Source organism: Acomys russatus, unplaced genomic scaffold, assembly GCF_903995435.1.
Source record: "Acomys russatus unplaced genomic scaffold, mAcoRus1.1, whole genome shotgun sequence".
NCBI classification, from domain to species: domain Eukaryota; kingdom Metazoa; phylum Chordata; class Mammalia; order Rodentia; family Muridae; genus Acomys; species Acomys russatus.
Genome location: NW_026131940.1, coordinates 5,458 through 27,004, shown reverse-complemented (window position 1 = coordinate 27,004; position 21,547 = coordinate 5,458). Strand labels below are relative to the sequence as shown.

The 21,547-nt window shown below is 37.2% G+C and overlaps 1 protein-coding gene and 1 pseudogene across 1 annotated transcript; both read left to right on the top strand.

The window, feature by feature from the left end:
* Nucleotides 1–913: 913 nt before the first annotated feature.
* LOC127186674 (olfactory receptor 10C1-like) lies at nucleotides 914–1,871 on the top strand (annotated as a pseudogene).
* Nucleotides 1,872–7,419: 5,548 nt separating this feature from the next.
* LOC127186679 (olfactory receptor 6C74-like) lies at nucleotides 7,420–8,365 on the top strand. The gene is given in 2 exon segments (XM_051142905.1): nucleotides 7,420–7,703; nucleotides 7,705–8,365. Coding segments are annotated over 2 exon segments (933 nt in total). The 5' UTR covers nucleotides 7,420–7,431.
* Nucleotides 8,366–21,547: the final 13,182 nt, after the last annotated feature.

Here is a 21,547-nt window from a genome sequence, read left to right as displayed (position 1 = left end):
GAGATAACTGCAGAGATCTGAAAATCAGAAATGATACTTTCTAATTTAATTTTGTTTTGTAATTGAAACACTTTCATGTGTCAATTGTAAAACAGCTGCCTGTGTGATTTCAGCCTAACAAGTCTCATCTGTACTACCTGTAACCTCTTCCTCTGTATCCTGCCAGGGGGAAGTGATCTAAATTCTGAAAGCTACTAACCTGCACTCCCGGCATACTCAGGTAATCAAGTTATTCCTTCCCAAGTCTCTAATGGAGTTGAAGACCAGGTAGCTTAGTTGTTTAGGAGTTAAGATGTTTTTAGGTCTAGATAGGTGTTTTAAGTTGATAATGACAACATGTGATGGAGATTGATTTACATTCCAGAATTTAGATACACCAAGATAGGAAAGATGTTTTATTCAAAGCTGTCAAGGACAAATAGTCAAAACACTATATAACCTCCTGACTGTGTCATGGTTCTTCTTGCTCTAGGTAGTTGATTGTATATATGAGCAATAATATAAATGTATATGTTAAAATTTTTTAAATATTTAATTAATAAAACATAGTCTGAAAATTTTAAAAGCACTTGTGTGCATTACTAGGTAAAATTGAAATTCTTAATTTAGATGCCTTTTTTATACAGTTTCTGTGAAAAGAAAACAAGACCCATAGCAGAAATGTGCACCCACCTGACTGGGTTGTGCACCCACCTGACTGGGTTGTGCACCCACATGACTGGGTTGTGCACCCACTGACTGGGTGTGCACCCACCTGACTGGTTGTGCACCCACTAAATGGGTTGTGCACCCACCTGAATGACTGGTTGTTCGTCTCACCAGCATCTAGCTGTCTCTGTTCTCCTATTAGCACACTGATAGTGGGAGAGTACCATTGCTGACGGTCGCCCGTGGCTGCTGACTGCGTCCATAAATGTCTAACTCTGAGCTCATGAAGAACGGAAGCCTGCCCCTCTGCACTGAATTTACGTTGGTGGCCTTTTCTTCTCTGGCAGAGCTGCAGCTTGTCCTCTTCTTCGTGTTCCTGGCTATCTACTTGTTTACCTTGGGAGGAACTTCATCATCGTCTGTGTGATCTGGGCCACCTCTTCCCTGCACACTCCCATGTACTTCTTCCTGACCAACCTCTCCTTTCTGGAGATGTGCTACATCAGCAGTGTGGTGCCTCAGATGCTGGTGCACCTGCTGGTGCAGCCCAAGACCATAAGTGTGGGAGGCTGTGCAGCTCAGATGTATGTATTCACCATCTTGGGGCTGACAGAATGCTGCCTTTCTGCAGCCATGGCTTACGATCGCTTTGTGGCTATTTGCTACCCACTGCATTACACTCTGCAGATGGGCCCTTCTGTCTGTTGAAGTTGGCTGGGGCATCTTGGATGACTGGGATCCTGGTAGAATCAGCTCAGACCACCTGGATCTTCACTCTTCCCTTCTGTGGAGCGGGAACGATTCAGCACTTTTTTTGTGACATCATGCCTGTGGTGAAGCTAGCTTGTGTGGATACTTCCCAGAATGAAATTGTGATATTTGTTGTTTCCCGGTCTTCATTATGAGCCCCTGTGTCTTCATTCTGTGCTCTTACATCCGCATTATTCTAGCCATCTGAGAATGCCCTCAGCAGCGGGAAGACACAAAGCTTTCTCACCTGCTCTTCTCATATACTGGTTGTTTCTCTTTTCTATGGCACCGCCTTGTTCACTTACACTCCAGCCCAAGAGTTTGCACACTCCAGACACTGACAAGGCTACTGCTCTCATGTACACTGTGGTCACACCTGCTCTGAATCCTGTTATCTACACTTTGAGGAACAAGGAAGTGAAGAAGCCTTTCAAAGGGTGACACAAAGGAAACTTTTTAGACAAATAGACTAGTTCACCCCAGCCACTGATGCTTTTGCCACTGGAGAGAGTTTATCCAAATGGTGTTTTTTTTTTTTTTTTGTATCATTTCACGTTGTTATTGAAGACACTATCTATACTTCATAATTCTCAATGTAACAACTAAAACATAACACATAGTAGGATTATTATTTGTTTATCATTCATTTATTCAGAACCTTTTCTATGGTATTTGGAATTGAACTAAAGTCTAAGAAAGTGTACTGCTATCTAACTAAATATATTCCTTTTTCATTTTTAGTTTGAACTTTCCAGACAAGTTTTGAGATTACCCTATAGCCTATTTAGTACTTGGATCCATGGGTTTTCTACCCTCAGTCTCTTGAAAATCTGGGGTTACAAAGCAGCACTAATCTGGTTTATTCAAATTCAACTTTGCATCAGTGTTCATGGCTTACCACCATTTTCTAAAATTGTTAGAAGTAGTTAGTCATGGAGCAGAAATATTGTAAAAAGAAGAAGAAGAAGAAGAAGAAGAAGAAGAAGAAGAAAGAAGAAGAAGAAGAAGAAGAAGAAGAAGAATCCAGTAATGTATTTCCCTTTAGATCTAGTAAGATATAGAGTCCATGCCTCATGCCAAGAATATTTGTTTAAAGCTTGATCCTAGAAGGTTAAGAAATCTCATGCCATTGCTTGCTCACTGTTGTTAAGTGCAGATTTATGGAAATAGCCATGGATTCCTGTAAGTTTAAAGTGTTTGGATTTTAACTTTGGAGATGGTAAATTGAATTGGAGGGATATGTTGTGAGTAAAAATAGAAATAAACTAAATTAACATAATTGATATACTTGTATTTGATGTTCACAAATTAAAGAAGATGAAGAACACATAGTATGATAAAGAATTGGCTTGTGTAGCCAGTATTTTTGGTTGTCAACTAGACTACATCTGAGGTTAACCAGAAACCAGCCTGTGAGGCATTTTGGGGGGAGGTGTTTTTGTTTTTTTAATTGGCTGGAGCAGAAGACTTGGCTTAAATCCAGATCACTTCAAGTTGGAATACCCACCTTTACTCATATACATTCTTATGGTGGATTATAAAAACAACAACAACACAACACAACAACAAGGAAGCTTTTGCTCTTTGCCTCTTTCCCTGACTCTCCTCATAAATTCTTTCTTCACTGGCTTTAGAGCCCAACTCTTTGTGGTAAGAGCAGACTGAAGACCAGGTGAGACATCCAGCCTAGTAGACTGAATAAGTACTAGATTCTTGGACTTTCCCTTGGGAGAAAGGTTTTCAATAGGTTGGACCACAGCCTAAAAGACACTCTATAAATCAAATATATAACTGGATGGAGACCACAAATTTAGATTCTCTCCCTTCCCTCCCCCTTCATCATATTGTCTGTGGGTCTCTCCATCTTCTCCCATCTGTGTTGGAGGAAGCCTCTCTGATGATGATTGGGAAAGGCACCAATCCCTGGGCAAAAGAGTACCATTAGGAATCATTTCCTTGATTTGTTCTCAGTTGTGTTTGGCCTATCCTAGGTTCCTGGTCATCCAGGCTGTGTGAGTCATAGGCTTTTCTTGTAGTGTGGGCCTCACTTTAACTCAAACATTGTTGGCCACTCCCACAAGCTCATGCCATCATTGTCACAGCAAACCCAGAAGGCAAGACAGGTTGTAGGTAAGGGTTTTGTGGCTGGGTTAGTGTCCAGATTTCTCTTTCTGTAGACTTCAGAGTACCTTCGCCTGCCAAAGAGTCTAGAATGTAAGGGTGAAGGTTCCAAGTCTGAACCAGATCGACTTCTCTATCCTCAATGAGCTGTGAGGCATCTCTCAGAGTCTATTCTATTTGCCCTCCCCAGGGAACTCATGCGTCCCCCTATAACTCTTCTCTTTGCCTAACCTCTCAAGCTCTATGGATTGCAGCTTAACAGCTAATACTCCCTTACAAGTGAGTGCACACACATTTGTCGTTCTAGTCTGGGTTACACCACTCAAGATAATTTTTTTTCTAGTTGTCCCCTTGGTCTGCAAATTTCACGTGTACCATATTTTTAAATGTATACTCCAGTTGAGAGACACCCAGGTTGTTTATAGTTTTTTGTCTATTATGAATGATGCTGCAATGACATAGTAGACCAAGTGTCTTTGTGGTAAGATAGAACAACTTTTGAGTATATGCTGGAGTGGTAGAGCTGGTCTTGAGGTAGATAATTAGATTCCCCATTTTCTGAGGAAGTCACACACTGGTTTCTAAGTGGCTGTAGAAGTCTGCACTCCTAATAGCAGTAGAGGACTGTCCTCTTTGCTTCACATATGCACCAGCATGAGCTGTCACTTTTTGCACTCCTAATAGCAGTGAGGATCCTCTTTGCTTCACAGATGCACCAGCATGAGCTGTCACTTTTTTTAGTCATTCTGACAAGTGTAAAATGAAATCTCAAGTAGTTTTGATTTGTATTTCCCTGATGACTCAGGATGTTGAACATTTCTTAAGTCTTTCTCAGCCATTTGCAATTTCTCTATTGAGAACTCTGTTTTTAAAAATGCAGATTGTCTGGGGAGTACATTTGGATAACATAAAACGTGCTAATCCAGGGGAAATGTTGTTATGAATCTCAAATTCTCATGAGAAATTTCATTTTCTCTTTAAGTATTGATTCAGGAAGTGAGCACATGAAAACTCCCCAAGATTAGGATGGATTCATTTCATATGGCACTATGCACAGTACGTAGAAAATTATTCAATTCATGGACCACATTACTACAGTAAAAAGAGGATTTAAAAAAAAAATCTCCTGGGAAACAATATCTAACAAAATTGTTTACAAGATTGTTTAATAGGTGAGAAAAACACACCATGTATTGGGTTTAAAGTCAGGTGCATTCAAAGAGTTCAGTGTCTGTGTTCATATCAGCCACTTGATTGAACAGTTTAGTATAAAGATACTGGTCCAAGTACAACTATGTTTATATATCTGACTTTTTATGGTGTGTGTGTGTGTGTGTGTGTGTGTGTGTGTGTGTGTGTAGTGTGTTTCTAATAACCTGTAGTACTTTTAGACTTTTTACAGTTAATTGGGGTTCATAATTATAAAAACATTGACAAAATTTAAACAATATTTTCTACTAGGTACATTAAGTTAATTTTTAAAGTTTTTCTATGAAAAGGTTGGTATGTTTTCATCAGCTTTAAACTATAATTCAGAGAAAATAAGATGAATATAATCTTTGACTGTTGATAATTACAACTAAAAACTTTTTCCATTTCAAATTAATCTATACTCATAATGGGTGCTACAACTAAGTGAAAGTTCATTCATGCATTTGACTTCAACGTGAATTCTACTCTTGTCATAATATTCTGTGGAGTCATTGGTATGTGTGATTGAAGTTGCACAAATGATCTTAAGTAATAATATGTGATTTCTGTGCTTTAGATATATGAATTCCTACATTTTTGGACATTATGATAATCTGTGAAAACAAGGGAAACTTGTAAGAGATGCTTTCATGACTCTCTGGATGTAAGGGAGTGTCAATAACAGTGACGATTTTCTTTACCCCTGTCTGCCAACTGTGAGATCAGGAATGCTTCCAAGTGGACTGTGGCTTTGTCCTGAACTTTGATTCAGTTCTCCCACTATCATGGGATTTCTGCTTCTCATTCTAAGACCTGTCATAGAACCCCAAATAGTTCCTGCAAACATTTTTTTTTTTCTGAGACAGGGTTTCTCTGTATAGCCTAGGCTATCCTGGACTCACTTTGTAGACCTGCTGACCTAACAGAGATACACCCTTTGCCTCCCTGAGTGCTGGGATTACAGGTGTGCCACCATGCCTGCCTCTGAAAACATTTCTTAATATTATTTGAAACAAGTGTGGTTTTTTTGCACTTGATGTCTTATTTTATTTATCTGCAACCTCTCCTAGGAATAACATATACATTAGAGGGTAGTAAATAATCACCATAATATCCTTAAGGCAAAAATAATACCTTAGAATGCCATGTACTTCATGAAAATGTAAGCATCTGAGTGTCTGATGATGAAGATCCTAGGTAAGAAGTTTTCCCAATAGATAGATTTTATTACTTTTAATACTAGATGCCCAACTTAATAGCCACATAAATCTTAGCAATTTTGTTTATTAATAGTGTCATTTCAATATATTTAGTCATCTACTTCTACTTGCTAATATCTTTCCTCATAGTTTCCCATCTTTATTCCCTTCTCCTGTGACCCTGACATTCTGTCTTACCATCAAGCCCGGAGTCTTAAGTATACTAGTCATCCACTCTGACACTGAGCTATATCCTGAATTTCTTATTTTTCATTAACTTGAGATTTTAATATTACTGTGAGGAAAATACATATCCACTAAAATTGAGTGAAATTGGAGGCACTATTTGATGCTGCTGCAATGTGCTTTTTAAATTTACCAATAATCCTCCTCTTTTGCAGGTCATGTATTCATATTGTCAATCTCTTCATAAGACGACCAGAAAATGTAAGCTTTAGAGGTACACAAAAGAAGCTTAAAGATTTTTAAACACCACATTTGCATCATATACATTATGAATCTATGAATTTAAACTATGAATATTATGAATTTAAAATTTTACTCTTCAAACTCATTTCCAATTTCTAAATATCCTATATCTTATATTTTTACAAAGCTTTTATCCTCTCACTTTACACAACTTTCTAAAACTGTATTTACATGTTCCTCCTTGTCCAGCAGTGTACCTGTAGCTGTAATTTTCTTGAAACCACAATGGTTTACTATAGACACTGATAATGTCAAACTGTTGCTAAAGAAGTGGTATTGGAAGAATAAGTAAGCAAAATATAGGGTGACAACAGAAATCAAAGTAATGAAAATAGTAATAGAAACTGTAGATAAAATTACTTCAATTTAATTCAATAGAAACTCTAAAAATTACCTCAATAATTCATTCTCAATTTTGAAATTACATCTTCCCCTTGAAAATAGGGAGTTCAAAATTAGATATTTCAGCTAGATGAGTTTTTAAAACTGGAAAGGTATACTGACCCTGGGGAGAATCTCCTCTCCTCTCTCTCTCTCTCTCTCTCTCTCTCTCTCTCTCTCTCTCTCTCTCTCTCTCTCTTTTTATCCTTTCCCTTCTTTTTCAATATAGACTTCTATTCCAAGATAATAACGTCACTGGATTCTCTGAAAATAATTAATTGTATTCAATTAAGCTTCCTTAAGAGAAATGGAAATATGACAGTGCTGTATGCTCAAGAAATTCTGTCCTTAATTTCCTGATAATTTAGTCACCTAAAAGATATACCAGATAACACCATTATATAAGTTATTCACAAGTATAATTATAAAGTAACACTTTGTTTTCTGCTCAGATACATTAACCAACAAATACTATTTTCCTGGCATAGACCTCCTTAGATCATGGATTAGTAATGATCTGTCTAAAACTTCGCTTTGGCAATGCTGATGGTATTTTTCATCAAGATGTGTCACTAGTATAGTTCTGTAGTGAAAACCTCTTCCCAAACCCTTCTCTCTTCATCTTGGACCAGCTAAAAGTCAGAACATCCCAATGAAGAACCATACGAGGGTGACAGTTTTCATCCTTGCAGGCTTGACTGATGACCCACAGTGGAAAGTTGTGCTATTCATCTTCCTGCTTCTTACCTACATGCTCAGCATCACAGGCAATCTGACCATCATAACCCTCACCCTGGTAGATACTCACCTGAAGACCCCCATGTACTTTTTCCTTCGGAATTTTTCCTTCTTAGAGATTTCCTACACTACTACATGTATTCCCAAATTGCTTGTTACTATGGCAACGGGGGACAAGACCATTTCTTAACAGCTGTGACTCAGTGTTTTTTGCTTTCCTGCTTGGAGCATCAGAATTTTACTTGCTGGCAGCCATGTCCTATGACCGATATGTAGCCATCTGCAAGCCCCTGCACTACATGACCATCATGAACAATAAAGTCTGTGTGCAGCTGGTCCTCAGTTGTTGGCTTGCTGGATTTTTTGTCATCTTTCCACCGCTCCTGTTAGGCTTGGATCTTGACTTCTGTGCCTCCAACATTGTGGACCATTTCTACTGTGACACCACCCCTCTCCTGCAGCTTTCCTGCACAGACACACAGCTCCTGGAGATGATGGGATTTGTCTCAGCCTTGGTGACACTCTTACTCACGTTGGTCATGGTGATAATATCCTACACCTACATTGCCCTGACAATTCTAAAAATCCCTTCGGCCAGTCAGAGGAAGAAGGCTTTCTCTACATGTTCTTCTCACATGATCGTGATATCCCTCTCATACGGCAGCTGCATCTTCATGTATGTTAAACCGTCAGTCAAGCAGAGAGTGTCTATTTCCAAGGGAATTTCTGTGCTCAATACTTCAGTGGCTCCACTTCTGAATCCTTTTATCTACACCTTGAGGAATCAGCAAGTGAAAAAGGCATTCACTAACATGATGCAACGGATTGCATCTTTCTCTAAGAAATGACTGTTCTCTTTAATTATATGAAGGAAATGAGGAAAGGAGATTTAAATAACACCAGTTGACCCTGAGATAAGTCCGGTTCCATTTCCTCTCCTTGTATTGTTACTCATGTTCACAACTCCAAGAGAATTGTGCAAACTGAGCCGGTTATACTTGATGCCTCTAGGAATATATGTATTTGTTTGTGTATTTGTGTATATTTGTGTGATATATACATATATATATGTTTATGTGTATGTATATGGTGTATATGTAAAGTGTGAGAGGCCATAAGGTTTAAAGAGAGCATGGGAGGTATATGGGAAAATATGGAGGGAGGAAACCGCCATGCTAATCACTAATATAAGGTAAACCTGGAGCTACATTGAAATATCTGACTGTAAATAAAATACTTATTTTATTTTTTTACAATAAAAAGATGAGATGATTCTCAGCATAACCCTTTTATTTGTAAACATCTCAAAGAAATGGTAGCTTCGAGTACTATATTGAAGAGATATGGAGAGAGTGGGCAGCCTTGCCTTGTTCCCGATTTGAGAGGAATTTCCTTGAGTATCTCACCATTTACTTTGATTTTGGCTATTGGCTTGCTGTATTAGCCTTTATTATGGTTGAGGAAAGTGCTTGTATCCCCGATCTCTCTAAAACTTTAAAACATGAATGGGTGTTGAATTTTATCAAATGCTTTCTCTGATTCCAAGGAGATAATCATGTGGTTTTTATTTTCAGTTTGTTTATATGATGGATTACATTGATGGATTTCCGTATATTAAACCATCCCTGCATGCCTGGAATGAAGCCTATTGGTCATGATGAATGATATCTTTGATGTGCTCCTGTATTCGTTTTGCAAGTATTTTATTAGTATTTTTGCATCTATGTTCATAAGAGAATTGGTCTGAAATTCTCTTTCTTTGTTGAGTCTTTGTGAGGTTTAGGTATCAATGAGACTATGGCCTCATAGAATGAATTGGTAATTTTCCATCCATTTCTATCTTTGGAGTAGCTGAAGAGTATCGGTATTAGCTCGCCCTTAAAGGTCTGGTAGAATTCTGCACTGAAACCATCTGGCCCTGGGCTTTTTTTGGTTGGGAGACCATCGATGATTGCTTCTATTTCTGTAGGGGAAATGGGACTATTTAACTTGTTTATCTGTTACATACTCTGGTGCCTCACATTTGACCATGTCCCCTGGAGGGGGAGACCTGGTGGCACTCAGAGGAAGGACAGCAAGTAGCCAAGAAGAGACTTGATACCCTATGAGAATATATAGGGGGACGTAATCCCCCTCAGGAACAGTCATAGGGAGGGATAATGGGAAATGGGGGGGGAATGGAGGATACAAGGGATGGGATAAACATTGAGATGTAACAAGAATAAATTAATAAAAAAAAAAAAAAAAAATAAAAAAAAAAAAGAAAAGAAATGGTAGCTTCAACATTTTTGCTATATCAAATAATTTTTTTACAATATTTAAATTTTGTATTACATTTATTTGTGGTGTGTGTGTGTGTGTGTGTGTGTGTGTGTGTGTGTGTGTGTGCGCGCGCGCGCACGCTCAATGGTGTTCTACATCAAAGGGAAACCTGTGGTAGTTAGTTTTGTACATCCACTGCCAGGTTCTCAGGGACCAAACTCTTGTTGTCAGGTTTAACAGCAAGTTTCTCAGTAAATGTGACTTTTATTTCCTTTTTTCCTAGTTTTTTTCCCTGAACTCTGAATGGCTGGTTCAACTCAGTTGTTCTGGCTTAAAACTCCTCTCCAAGTTGACTGATTCAAACTGGCTCCTCTCTGAATTGTTTCATGTACTGAACTCAGCTCAGCTCAGCTCAGCTCAACAGCACTCAACTGAACTCTTCTCTCATTGCATTGTTCTTAAGTGTCTTTCCTGCCTGTTCTCAAGTATAGCCTGTCTCTGACTCATTCTGTCAAATCCATTTCTGATTTGTCTGCCCCTCAATTAGATGTCCTTGTGTTTGATTAAATGTGTGTACTCACTGTGTTACTGTCTTCCAGCCAGAGAGATTAAAAGTGAATACTAAGGGCGTGTTTGTGTTGCAGCTAAAATAAACAGACTTTGGATGTGATCCCTTGCCAGAGTATCCATGTGGTTGGATTAAAATCTCTCTACATCCATGTATTAGGTATAACAGGTTGTTAAAACTTTATACCAGGCATCATTTCTCATTTTCTTCTTCTTCTTCTTCGTCTTCTTCTCGTCTTCTTCTCTTCTTCTTCTTCTTCTTCTTCTTCTTCTTCTCTTTTCTTCTTCTTCTTATTCTTGTGCATCTGTGGGTCTGTCACGTGTGCACAAGTATAAGTGTCTCCATCACTTTCTACCTTATTACCTGACTCAAGGTCTCATAATTCATCTAAAGTGATGCTAGTATTCAGCAAGCCCCCAGGAGCCTCCTGTCCCCATGCCCCCACAGCCTGAGGTTATAGGCACATGTGATGGCACCAAGATCTTTACATAGGCTCTGGGAACTTAAGCTCAGGCTTTAGGATAGCAGGGCTTTTGTCTACTGAACCATTTCCTTAGTCTCATAGCTCTTATTTTATACATTAAATATATTTGCTCTGCCAGGGTGTTATTATTAATCTGTTTGCTGTATTGCAATTATGATATAAGGCTTATAAAACTGTATCTTATATAAAAGACCTCCATAGAATCTTTATTCATGATTTCTAGATACTTCCATGAATGTATATAAAACAATTTCTCTAAATTTTCAAAATCCAAAGCTTTTTATAGTTATATGCCTTTTCCTCTTACGATGACTAGTGAAAATGAATAAACAAGCACTAAAGCAGTGATAAATATGTGACAGATACTATAACAATTAATAAAACTGAATAAACTTTGAGTTTAGGTGTACATTGATCATTGAAGAAAATGTCCCCAAATTAGGGCTGGCAAGATGACTCAGTAGATAAATGTTCCCCACTGTAAAAGAGAATGTATTCCTACAAGTTGTCCTTTGGCCTTCACATTCTGTGGTGCCCAAGCACACTAAACAATTAATCATACAAATGGCTCAAACTTCATTTCTAAATCACAATTTGTGCAGTTTCATTTGACTCATTGATTTAGAACACTATAGCTTTTGAGAAAGCAAATAGGATTACTCAGGCACTGTCCCCTTAGTGATAGAGTCACACACTGGGAACACAAACAGACACTCAAAGTAATTATTCCTCAAGTGGCTTTAATTTGGCATTATCTACAAAGTAATAATTGTCATATGATACAATATTACTTAACACTTGCTATAGCACTTCTACAATGGTCTTGCAATGTCTTTTTTTATTTTGGTGCGTGTGGCGGGGAGTGATGCATATGTGTTCACATGCAGAAGCACACGCAGGCATGCATGGAGGCCAGAGGCTAACATCAAAGTGTCTTCCCTTGATGACTTGACCAAAATTTTAGCATACAATTTCTTTTTGTGTCTGTAGCCCCTGTGTTTGCTTGGTTGGCTGGCCACTAGGTAAGGTCTCAGGATCAGCATCTCTAAGTTACAGACACACTGTATTCCTGTGTTTGGTTGGCTGGCTGGCCACTGGTGAGGTCTCAGGATCAGCATCCCTAGATTACAGACACACTGTATCCCTGTGTTTCCTTGGTTGGCTGGCCACTGGGTGAGGTCTCAGGACCAGCATCCTAGCTTACAGAAACACTGTATCCAGCCTTTGTGTGGGCTTTGGGGAACCAAACTCATGTCTTGATGCTTTCATAGCAAGCACTTTACCCATGGTGCCGCACTTCAGTCCCCAAAGTGGTTATTTTTATTGTAGTAATTAATACCATTATACTTGTAAAAATGAACATTTTAGAGACAAAAAAATTATGCTATTATAGTCCTTGATGGCCTGATAATCACTATATAACCTAGGTTTGCCTGATACTTGTGACAACACTCTTGCCACAGGGTTTTAAGGAGAGCTTTTACTTTTATTGTTTTACTATGTAAATAATCTGACTTCAACTTGCCCTCTCCCCTACTCAGCTCCCTAGCACAATGCTCATACATTCTGGCTAATAGACTTATTTTTATTCAGTGATAAATAAAAAGGCAGATTGGCTTTTTAAAAGTTGTTTTCATGTTTTTAAATTATCCTCCTTTTCCTTAGGGACACTGTCCCCTTAGATTCCTGTAGAGGCCATTGTAGTATTTAAATAACTGGGAACTGGTATTATCTGGTTTCTACATGATTTCTGCTATAATAATTTTATAAAATTGTGAAGTAAAATTAGTTGGACTATATGTATTATCTCATAATTTCTCTGGTATTATAAAAATGTTTTAGAAGAATTTCTTGTTGTCTAAGGTATGAGCTTAAATGCTCAGAGATATGATTCAGAGTAAATTTTGCTTTGTTTGTTAAAATTCACATGTTAATACTCTGTTTTTAATTAGCCTGAAGGAATCTTTTATATTAATTTTCATGTCCACAATGTTAAATATTGCTTTCATTGAGTATATTTGCCTTTTAGTTTGATTGTTCATACACTCAAGAAAAGATGGTGCTACATGTTCTGTTAATGGTAAGTGAAATAATAAAATTAGTTTTCTTTAAAACATTTAAGAATAATTTTCTTATAACAAAAAATAAAATAAAAGACAACATGAAGTTTAGAGAGGAGAAGGTGAGGGACGCTGAGGTGAGGTAGAAGGAGGCAGTGGTGAATGGATGTGATCAATATACATTGCAAATGCATGATATTTGCAAGACTTACAAAGCAATGCATGGCATTACTATTTAAACATTAAAGAATTATATACACAAAGGAACTTAAAATGTAAAAGATCAGGTCATAAAATTTTTATTTTCAAATAATTTCTCACCTATGTCATAAGTCATGAAATAAAGGCTAGACTCTGATTCAAGAACTTGAATCTAAGTTTCTAGTTTTGCAGTTTAAACAAGAATCACACTAGAGAATTATAGAGAAAATTGTAGTCCTTCTGTTGGCTAATTAGTGAAGACCTAAGCAGTGTAGAGGCCATGCAAACATGTAAAGTTAGATAAAGGTTTTTTTTCCAAAGAGCATCAACTATACATGTTTTAGTACATTGCTAAAATTGGGGGAGGGATGTTGGAATGTTGACTGTGATCAATGTATTTGAGCAAGTATAACTCATTGATAATTTCTAATTGTCAAATTCAGTTTTGCTGAAAAAGAAGATAAATATATCAGCAAAGGGGAAACTACCAAATGAAGACAGGGTCAAGGAATGAGGTAACTATCTAAATCATTTTTAGAACTCTATTTTGCCTGCAGCATCCATGTAATTTCTACAAAACACAAGTAGCCTTCCCATGCTCTGGATCTTTTAGTATTTTTGTCCCTATTCAGAAATTCTCTGTGCTTTGCTTGTAAGAGTGTGTTGCATGTGTGTACCCATGAGGAGGGGGATGTGTGGAAATGCCATGATCAGTTGTGCTCTGTATTTTGACCAGTGGTGGTTTTCTGTGATGGTATCAATCCATTGCAAATAGCAGTGTCCTTCATAATGGATGGCAGAGACAGTCGCCTATGGGTAGAAGGATAGGATTTGCATGCAGTTAGTAACCATGTGTGTCTAGTAATGTGGCTGTAGTAGACTCTCCTCCAGGATCTCGTCGTTCCTGGCTAGCTGGCTAGGTTTCCAGTACCAGGCATGGCATCCTTCCTGTTGAGTACGCCTTGAAGTCCAATTACAGCTGTTGGTTACCTCTAAGACAGGAAAGCCACTATGATCTCTTTAGGCGTATACTGCATAGTGAGTCATTGTTGATAGATCAGGTTCATGGGACTCAAAGTTGGATACGCTAATGATTGCTTCCCCCTACACGTTAGTTTTCTAAAATAATAAAAGGAAAGGGTACCATGAATTTTAGAGGAAACAAGAGAGGTAAATGGGAAGTGGGAAACATTTAAAACATAAGAAAGATTATCTGTATTCAGCAATGCAATAACAAAAAAAAAAAAATCCTAAAACAGAAAAAAATTTGGTTGATAAAACATAATAAAAGAGCCGTAATATAAGTAAATGTCTAATTCAAAGTCAAAGTATTATTTCCTTCGTTTAGGTTGTGTTTAAGTTAACTTGGAAATAATTTATTAATTATAGAAACTAATAACCAAAGTTTAATCAGGAAAATTAAAATGAGACAGACTTTATTTTTTGCTGAAAGGTAAAATATTTCTAAGGTTGACTGGATTTCTGCTAATAATGGAATCAAACTACAGATTAAATTTCACTGTGAGGAAATTTTTTTTTAAGTTTTATCAGATTTGTGGATACCTTAGGTCTATGAAACTTTTAGATATCTATAAAACATTCAACTTAGACAAAGTTCTTTTAAATTTTATACCTGGAATATTGTTGGATATTTTCATTAATTGTGTATTTATTGGTGTGTTCTTATACCAAACTACATAATTCTAAATAATAAAATCATTTTTAAAACTATTAAAACAGCCAGGCATGAGGGCACACACCATTAGTCCCAGTACTTGGGAGGTAGAGGCAGGCGGATCATTGTGAGTTTGAGGCCAGCTTGGTCTACAAAGCGAGTCCAGCACAGCCAAGGCTAACACAGAAAGAGACCCTGTCTCGTAAAACCAAACCAAACCAAACCAAAACTAAACTAAACTAAACTAAACTAAACAAAAAACCAACAAAAAAAAAACTATTAAACAATTTTAGCATTAAATAGTATGATTATATTTTATCTTTTACTTAAGGTCACGGCATTCAACCTATACATAATATTGACATTCAAGTGGTGTTTTTTTTTTTTCTGAGACAGATAATTTTACACTATTAGTTCAGAGAGTGTTTTCTGTCTATTAATGTATCTCTTCAGACTTCCAAAGTGCCCTATAATAATTGTTTCTTCTTAGATAGAACAGAATATTCTAAAGGCTGAATCAAATCAGCAAAAAGTAATAGACTTTGTCTACCAATTAATTATTTTTGATATAAGTAATTTTAAAGAAAATTTCTTATTTAGACACTACTTCATATTATGCTTAATATCCTTGGGTTTTAATTATTGCAGTTTATAATATATGTTTTAAACAACTCTTAGTTTTTCAATGTATTTATTTCCTTGCTGATCTTGTGATTTACTGTTTTAGCTCTTCAAAATTTTTGTTTATAATGTGTGTGCATGTGTTTGTATGTGATGTGTGAGTGTGTGTGTGTGTGTATGCTGTGTGAGTGTGTATATGATGTGTGTGTGTGTGTGTACGATGTGTGAGTGTGTGTGTGTGTGTACGATGTGTGAGTGTGTGTGTGTGTATGATGTGTGAGTGTGTATATGATGTGTGAGTGTGTGTGTGTGTACGATGTGTGAGTGTGTGTGTGTGTGTACGATGTGTGTGTGTGTATATGATGTGTGAGTGTGTGTGTGTGGTACGATGTGTGAGTGTGTTGTGTGTATGATGTGTGAGTGTGTATAGATGTGTGAGTGTGTGTGTGGTACGATGTGTGAGTGTGTGTGTGTGTACGATGTGTGAGTGTGTATATGATGTGTGAGTGTGTGTGTGTGTATGATGTGTGTGTGTGTGTGTGTGTGTACGATGTGTGAGTGTGTGTGTGTGTATGATGTGTGAGTGTGTATATGATGTGTGAGTGTGTGTGTGTGTACGATGTGTGAGTGTGTGTGTGTGTACGATGTGTGAGTGTGTGTATGATGTGTGAGGTGGTGTGTGTGTATGATGTGTGAGTGTGTATATGATGTGTGAGTGTGTGTGTGTGTACGATGTGTGAGTGTGTGTGTGTGTACGATGTGTGAGTGTGTATATGATGTGTGAGTGTGTGTGTGTGTACGATGTGTGAGTGTGTATATGATGTGTGTGTGTGTGTGTACGATGTGTGAGTGTGTATATGATGTGTGAGTGTGTGTGTGTGTGTACGATGTGTGAGTGTGTGTGTGTGTGTATGATGTGTGAGTGTGTATATGATGTGTGAGTGTGTGTGTGTGTACGATGTGTGAGTGTGTGTGTGTGTATGATGTGTGAGTGTGTGTTGTGTATGTGTGTGCGTGTGTATATGATGGTGTGTGTGTGTGTATGATGTGTAGTGTGTATATGATGTGTGAGTGTGTGTGTGTGTACGATGTGTGGTGTGTGGTGTGTGTGTGTACGATGTGTTAGTGTGTATATGATGTGTGAGTGTGTGTGTGTGTGTACGATGTGTGAGTGTGTATATGATGTGTGAGTGTGTGTGTGTGTACGATGTGTGAGTGTGTATATGATGTGTGAGTGTGTGTGTGTGTGTACGATGTGTGAGTGTGTATATGATGTGTGTGTGTGTGTGTGTGTACGATGTGTGAGTGTGTATATGATGTGTGAGTGTGTGTGTGTGTCCTGTGTGAGTGTGTATATGATGTGTGAGTGTGTGTGTGTACGATGTGTGAGTGTGTATATGATGTGTGAGTGTGTGTGTGTGTACGATGTGTGAGTGTGTGTGTGTGTGTACGATGTGTGAGTGTGTATATGATGTGTGAGTGTGTGTGTGTGTACGATGTGTGAGTATGAGTGTGTATGATGTGTGTGACGTGTGAGTGTGTGTATGATGTGTATGATGTGAGTGTGTGTGTGTGATAGGTGAGTATGAGTGTGTATGATGTGTGTGTGAGTGTGTATGTGTGTGTATGATGTGTGAGTGTGTGTATTAAATGTGAGTGTGTGTATATGTGTGTGTATGTGTGTGCATAATGTTTATGAATACATACATATGACCCATATATGTGGCCAGAGGAAAACTTTGAAAATCAGTTTTCTGCTTCCACTTTTGGTTCCTGGTTCACATTTAAAATCAGGAGATTGTACGGCCAGCATTTTATATTTTTCTCCAAATGATAACACTGGGCCAGTAATTCTTTTATCAAACTGGAAACTAAAGTTTTAACAAAAATGTGTATGTCATAGAATACAATATAAAAACAATCCTGATTAGTAAAGAACTGCTAGAAAGATCACATTCCAAGACTTTAAGTTGTAATATGGAGTTTATAGCAATAGACCAGGCTAGTATTCGCACAAATACAGACATATAGATCAATGAAATTAAATTTAGTACTCAGATATAAGTCCTATATTTATAGATACCTACCTTTTTAAAATAAAGAAGCCAGAAATGCTCAGTGGAAAAATGACAGCATCTTCAATAAATAGTTCTTCATAAACTGGACGTCACTTGCAAATATATATGCTTACCACCCTGAACAAAGCTCACATCCAAGTGGATCAAAGACCTCAAAATAAAACCAAATACACTGAATGTGACAGAAGAGAAAGTGAGAGATAGCCTTGAACTCATTGGCACAGGAAAAGACTTTTTGAAAAAAAAAAACACCATTAGGACTAAGAACAACAATTAATAGGTAGGGTTTCATGAAACCTAAACCTTTCTGAACAGCTAGAGACATGGTCATTTGGACACTGTGGAAGCCTATGGAATGGGAAGTTGTTCTTACCAACTATACATCAGAAAGAAGGTTACATCCAAAATACATAAAGAATTCAGAAAGCTACATACCACGAAAACAAATAACACAATTTTAAAAAATGGGATACTGAATGTTCAAAAAAAAGAAAGAAAGAAAGAAACTGAAATGCCTGAAAACACTAAAGTCATCATCAGGGAAATGCAATCAAAACTACTTTAGATACCATTTATAAAACATATGACAACTCATGCTGTCAAGAACACATAATAAGGGGAACACTCATCCATTGCTGGTGGGAGGGCAAACTTGTACACCCACTATGAAATTCAGTGTGCCACTTGCTTAGGAAGCTGAGAATAGCTCTACCTCAAGATTCAGCTATACCCTCTTGGATAAACAGACAAATGCTTCATCCTGCAACAGAGACACTTTCTCAACCATGGCCATTGCTGCTTTATTTGTAACAGCTAGAAATTGGAACCAATCTAGATTTCTGTTCACAAGTCAATGAATAAAGAAAGTGTGGTACATTTACATAGTGGCATAGTACTCAACTGTTAAACAATGAAAATTTCAGGTAAATAATAGAACTAGAAAAATTATCCTGAGTGAAGTAACCAAGACCCAGAAAGAAAAATACAGTATGCATTCACTTATATGTGAATATAAGCTCTTTAATCAATTATAATCACCTTACAATCGATAGAACCACAGAGGTTATGTATAGAGTGAGGGACAAGGTTCTATAGGTAGACCTTGCTGGGAAAGGGAAATAGGTAGCTATGGATGGATTGGGAGGGAATAAACAGGAAGAAGATTAAGTGGAAATGGGAAGGAAAGAGAGGAAAAGAGTAAAAAGCTAAAAGTAAGGGATTTTTGAGGGATAGCACAATAACTTACTGTAGTAGATGCTCCCATATATATTTGAAGGTAATCTAAATGATATCACCCAACAAAAGGAGAGACAAAGCCCCAACTGGGCATCCTTTGTCACCAAAGAAGTTTCTAGTACCAGGATGGAATATATCTGATTGATGTGTTGGCCCAAAGGGTGATCCCTAAACTACCCAGGCTTTTGTTGAAATGTAGGTGATTCCCCTCAAACTGATGTCAAGACCCCACTGCTGAAGACAACACCTGCACAAGTCATCAAACATGGAGAAGTTGAGCTGGTGTCCATAGAGCTTTTACCCATACATGCTGGCATCTTAGGTACAGGATCTCTGCACCCTACTAAAGGACACAACATAAACCACCAACTCAGCCACAAGTTCTTTATCTACAGCAGTGTCCTGCCTGCAAGATATGCTGGCACAATGGTGGCACAAAGGCTGGGGGTATAACAACCAGCATGTGATTTTACTTAAGGCAGATTTTACCAGATGGAACTCTTGCACAACTCTGCTTGTTTGACCAAGAACCCAAGAGTAGAAGCCCAGGGACCTAGGCTAAAACCACATACTGCTTTTCTGCTTAAAGAATGCAACAGTAAAATGACTCCTAATGACGTTTTGCTATGCTCATAGGTCAGCGCCTTGCTCAGAATCATCAGAAACGATTTCTCAGGCCGCAGATGGAACAAATACAGACACCCACAGCCAAACATTATTCGGAGAATGACAGACCTTGAAACACTCAGCCGTAAAGGGGATGCTTCCTTCAAATTCCTCCCCGCTAGGCTTCAGGAACCCTAAGGAAGAGGATGTGTAAAAGTGTAGGATCCAGGGGAGATGCAGGATGCAAAGAAACAAGAAATCATCACAGAGCCTGAGGCAGCAGGCAGCACCTGACCTGCATAGCTCTTCACCAGATGGGATCCAAAAGCTGAAAGGAGAAGTGGACATATTCCCCATCCCTAAGCCAGAAGTAAACTACAACGGGTAGCCACCTGCAAATAGAATTTAATTTTCCCCCAAATGAACTCTCACTATGGAAACAAATCACTCGTGATGGTAGGCTTGCATGCAACACAGCAATGTCCAAAGGGGGAAAAATGACCTCAGTGCTATCTTTGGAGACTCCTGGTCTCACAATGTCATGCCAAAGCTTTTAAATATTTACATCTTATTTTTATATATTTATTTAATATAAAATTATATTCTCTCTTTTTAACATTATTGTGTGTGTGTGTGTGTGTGTGTGTGTGTGTGTGTGTGTGTGTGTGTGTGTGTGTGTTATGGTTTGGTGTTTTAAGGGATTCCTGAGTGTACAAAAGAGTGGCTCTCTGCATCTTTATCTGTTTCACGTGACCTGTTTCGGGTGTTTTCCCTCTGTTCGTTTTCTTCTGTTCCAATGCTTGAGTACTTGTTTTATCATTTTTGTTTTTTATTTTATTCTTATCATCTAGAAACCTATTTGTTTATTGATAGGCCAGAAAGTTTGTGATGCAGGTAGACAGGGACTGGGAGCAGTAAAGGGAAGGAGTGTTGTAATAAGGTTATATTATGTGATAACAAGAGGGATTTTAAAAGTAATATATATATATATATATATGACGATCTTATGATTTTATCTTTATAAAATATTGACATTTAAACATCTCTCATTTTTAAGATAATTTTTTACACCACAAAATGCATCTCTTTTAATTTCCCAAGATTATCAGAAGTCTGACTTTTCATTTTTTCTCCAAACAATATATGCTTTAGAAGTACTAGTCCTTAAATTTCATTGCATTATTATTATTATTATTATTATTATTATTATTATTATTATTGAATTAGCTAAAGAAAATACTGTTTTAAATAAAATCCAGCCAATGCCAGAGTAACTACGGCATCTATAGGATTTCAAATTTGACTTGTGTAAGTTTAATAACATGAAGAACATCACTTAAGTTGTTCATATTTAATCTACATTTAAATATTGAAATGAATTCCAAGAGCACTAAAATACATGCTATTGAAGTGTAAATCCTAACACTGTTTCAGTAGTATCTGTTTACTAGTAGTATGTTTTTAAACAATGATGCTAAAAATAGAATTTCCCATAGTTCTTCAGTTTTTGATAAGCATCTTAAAACTTCACTTAGCATGCTCAGCATATTTTCGAACCTATAACTAAATTCTTTCTATTTACTGAGTGCTATAATTCTAAATATATGATATGCATAAACTTTCACATGCTAATTTTAATAAACTAACATTTACTTAATATTAAAAATGTAGAATTTACTGCTCCTATCAAATTAGAGGGGTTAAGGTGCCCCTGCCATATCTGTGTCTGCCCAGTATTTAATTATAAGCTTAATATCTTGATTGTATTTCTCCATGAGTTTGTAGTCCACAGAAAAGCTAGGTGAGGAGGAACAAGACATATTTTAGTATGAAGTTTAGAAGGTATTAATTAAGTTATAGACTTAGCTTATTATACTGGAATAATACTCTCTGTAAAGTAAGTAATATGACATTTCATGGGATATTTAATTTCCAATGCAAAGCTATTTACTAATTTAACAGATCCATAATTAGTTACAATTAAGTCAAAGTTTAAATAAATTAAAGAGTAGTAAAACTAAGCTATTACAGTTGTTCCGATCGGTTCTTTAAACTGTTACTGGAAAAGCTTGTCATATGGTTACTATCATGTCTCTAATACCCATAAATGTTATACTTGAAAGGGCTGTGCTTCAGGAATATGTATATAACTTATTGTTTAATGGATATACATCTACTCGTGTGTGTTTTAATTCACATATCTTTTACTTATAGAACTTGAATGAGATCACAAAGAGAA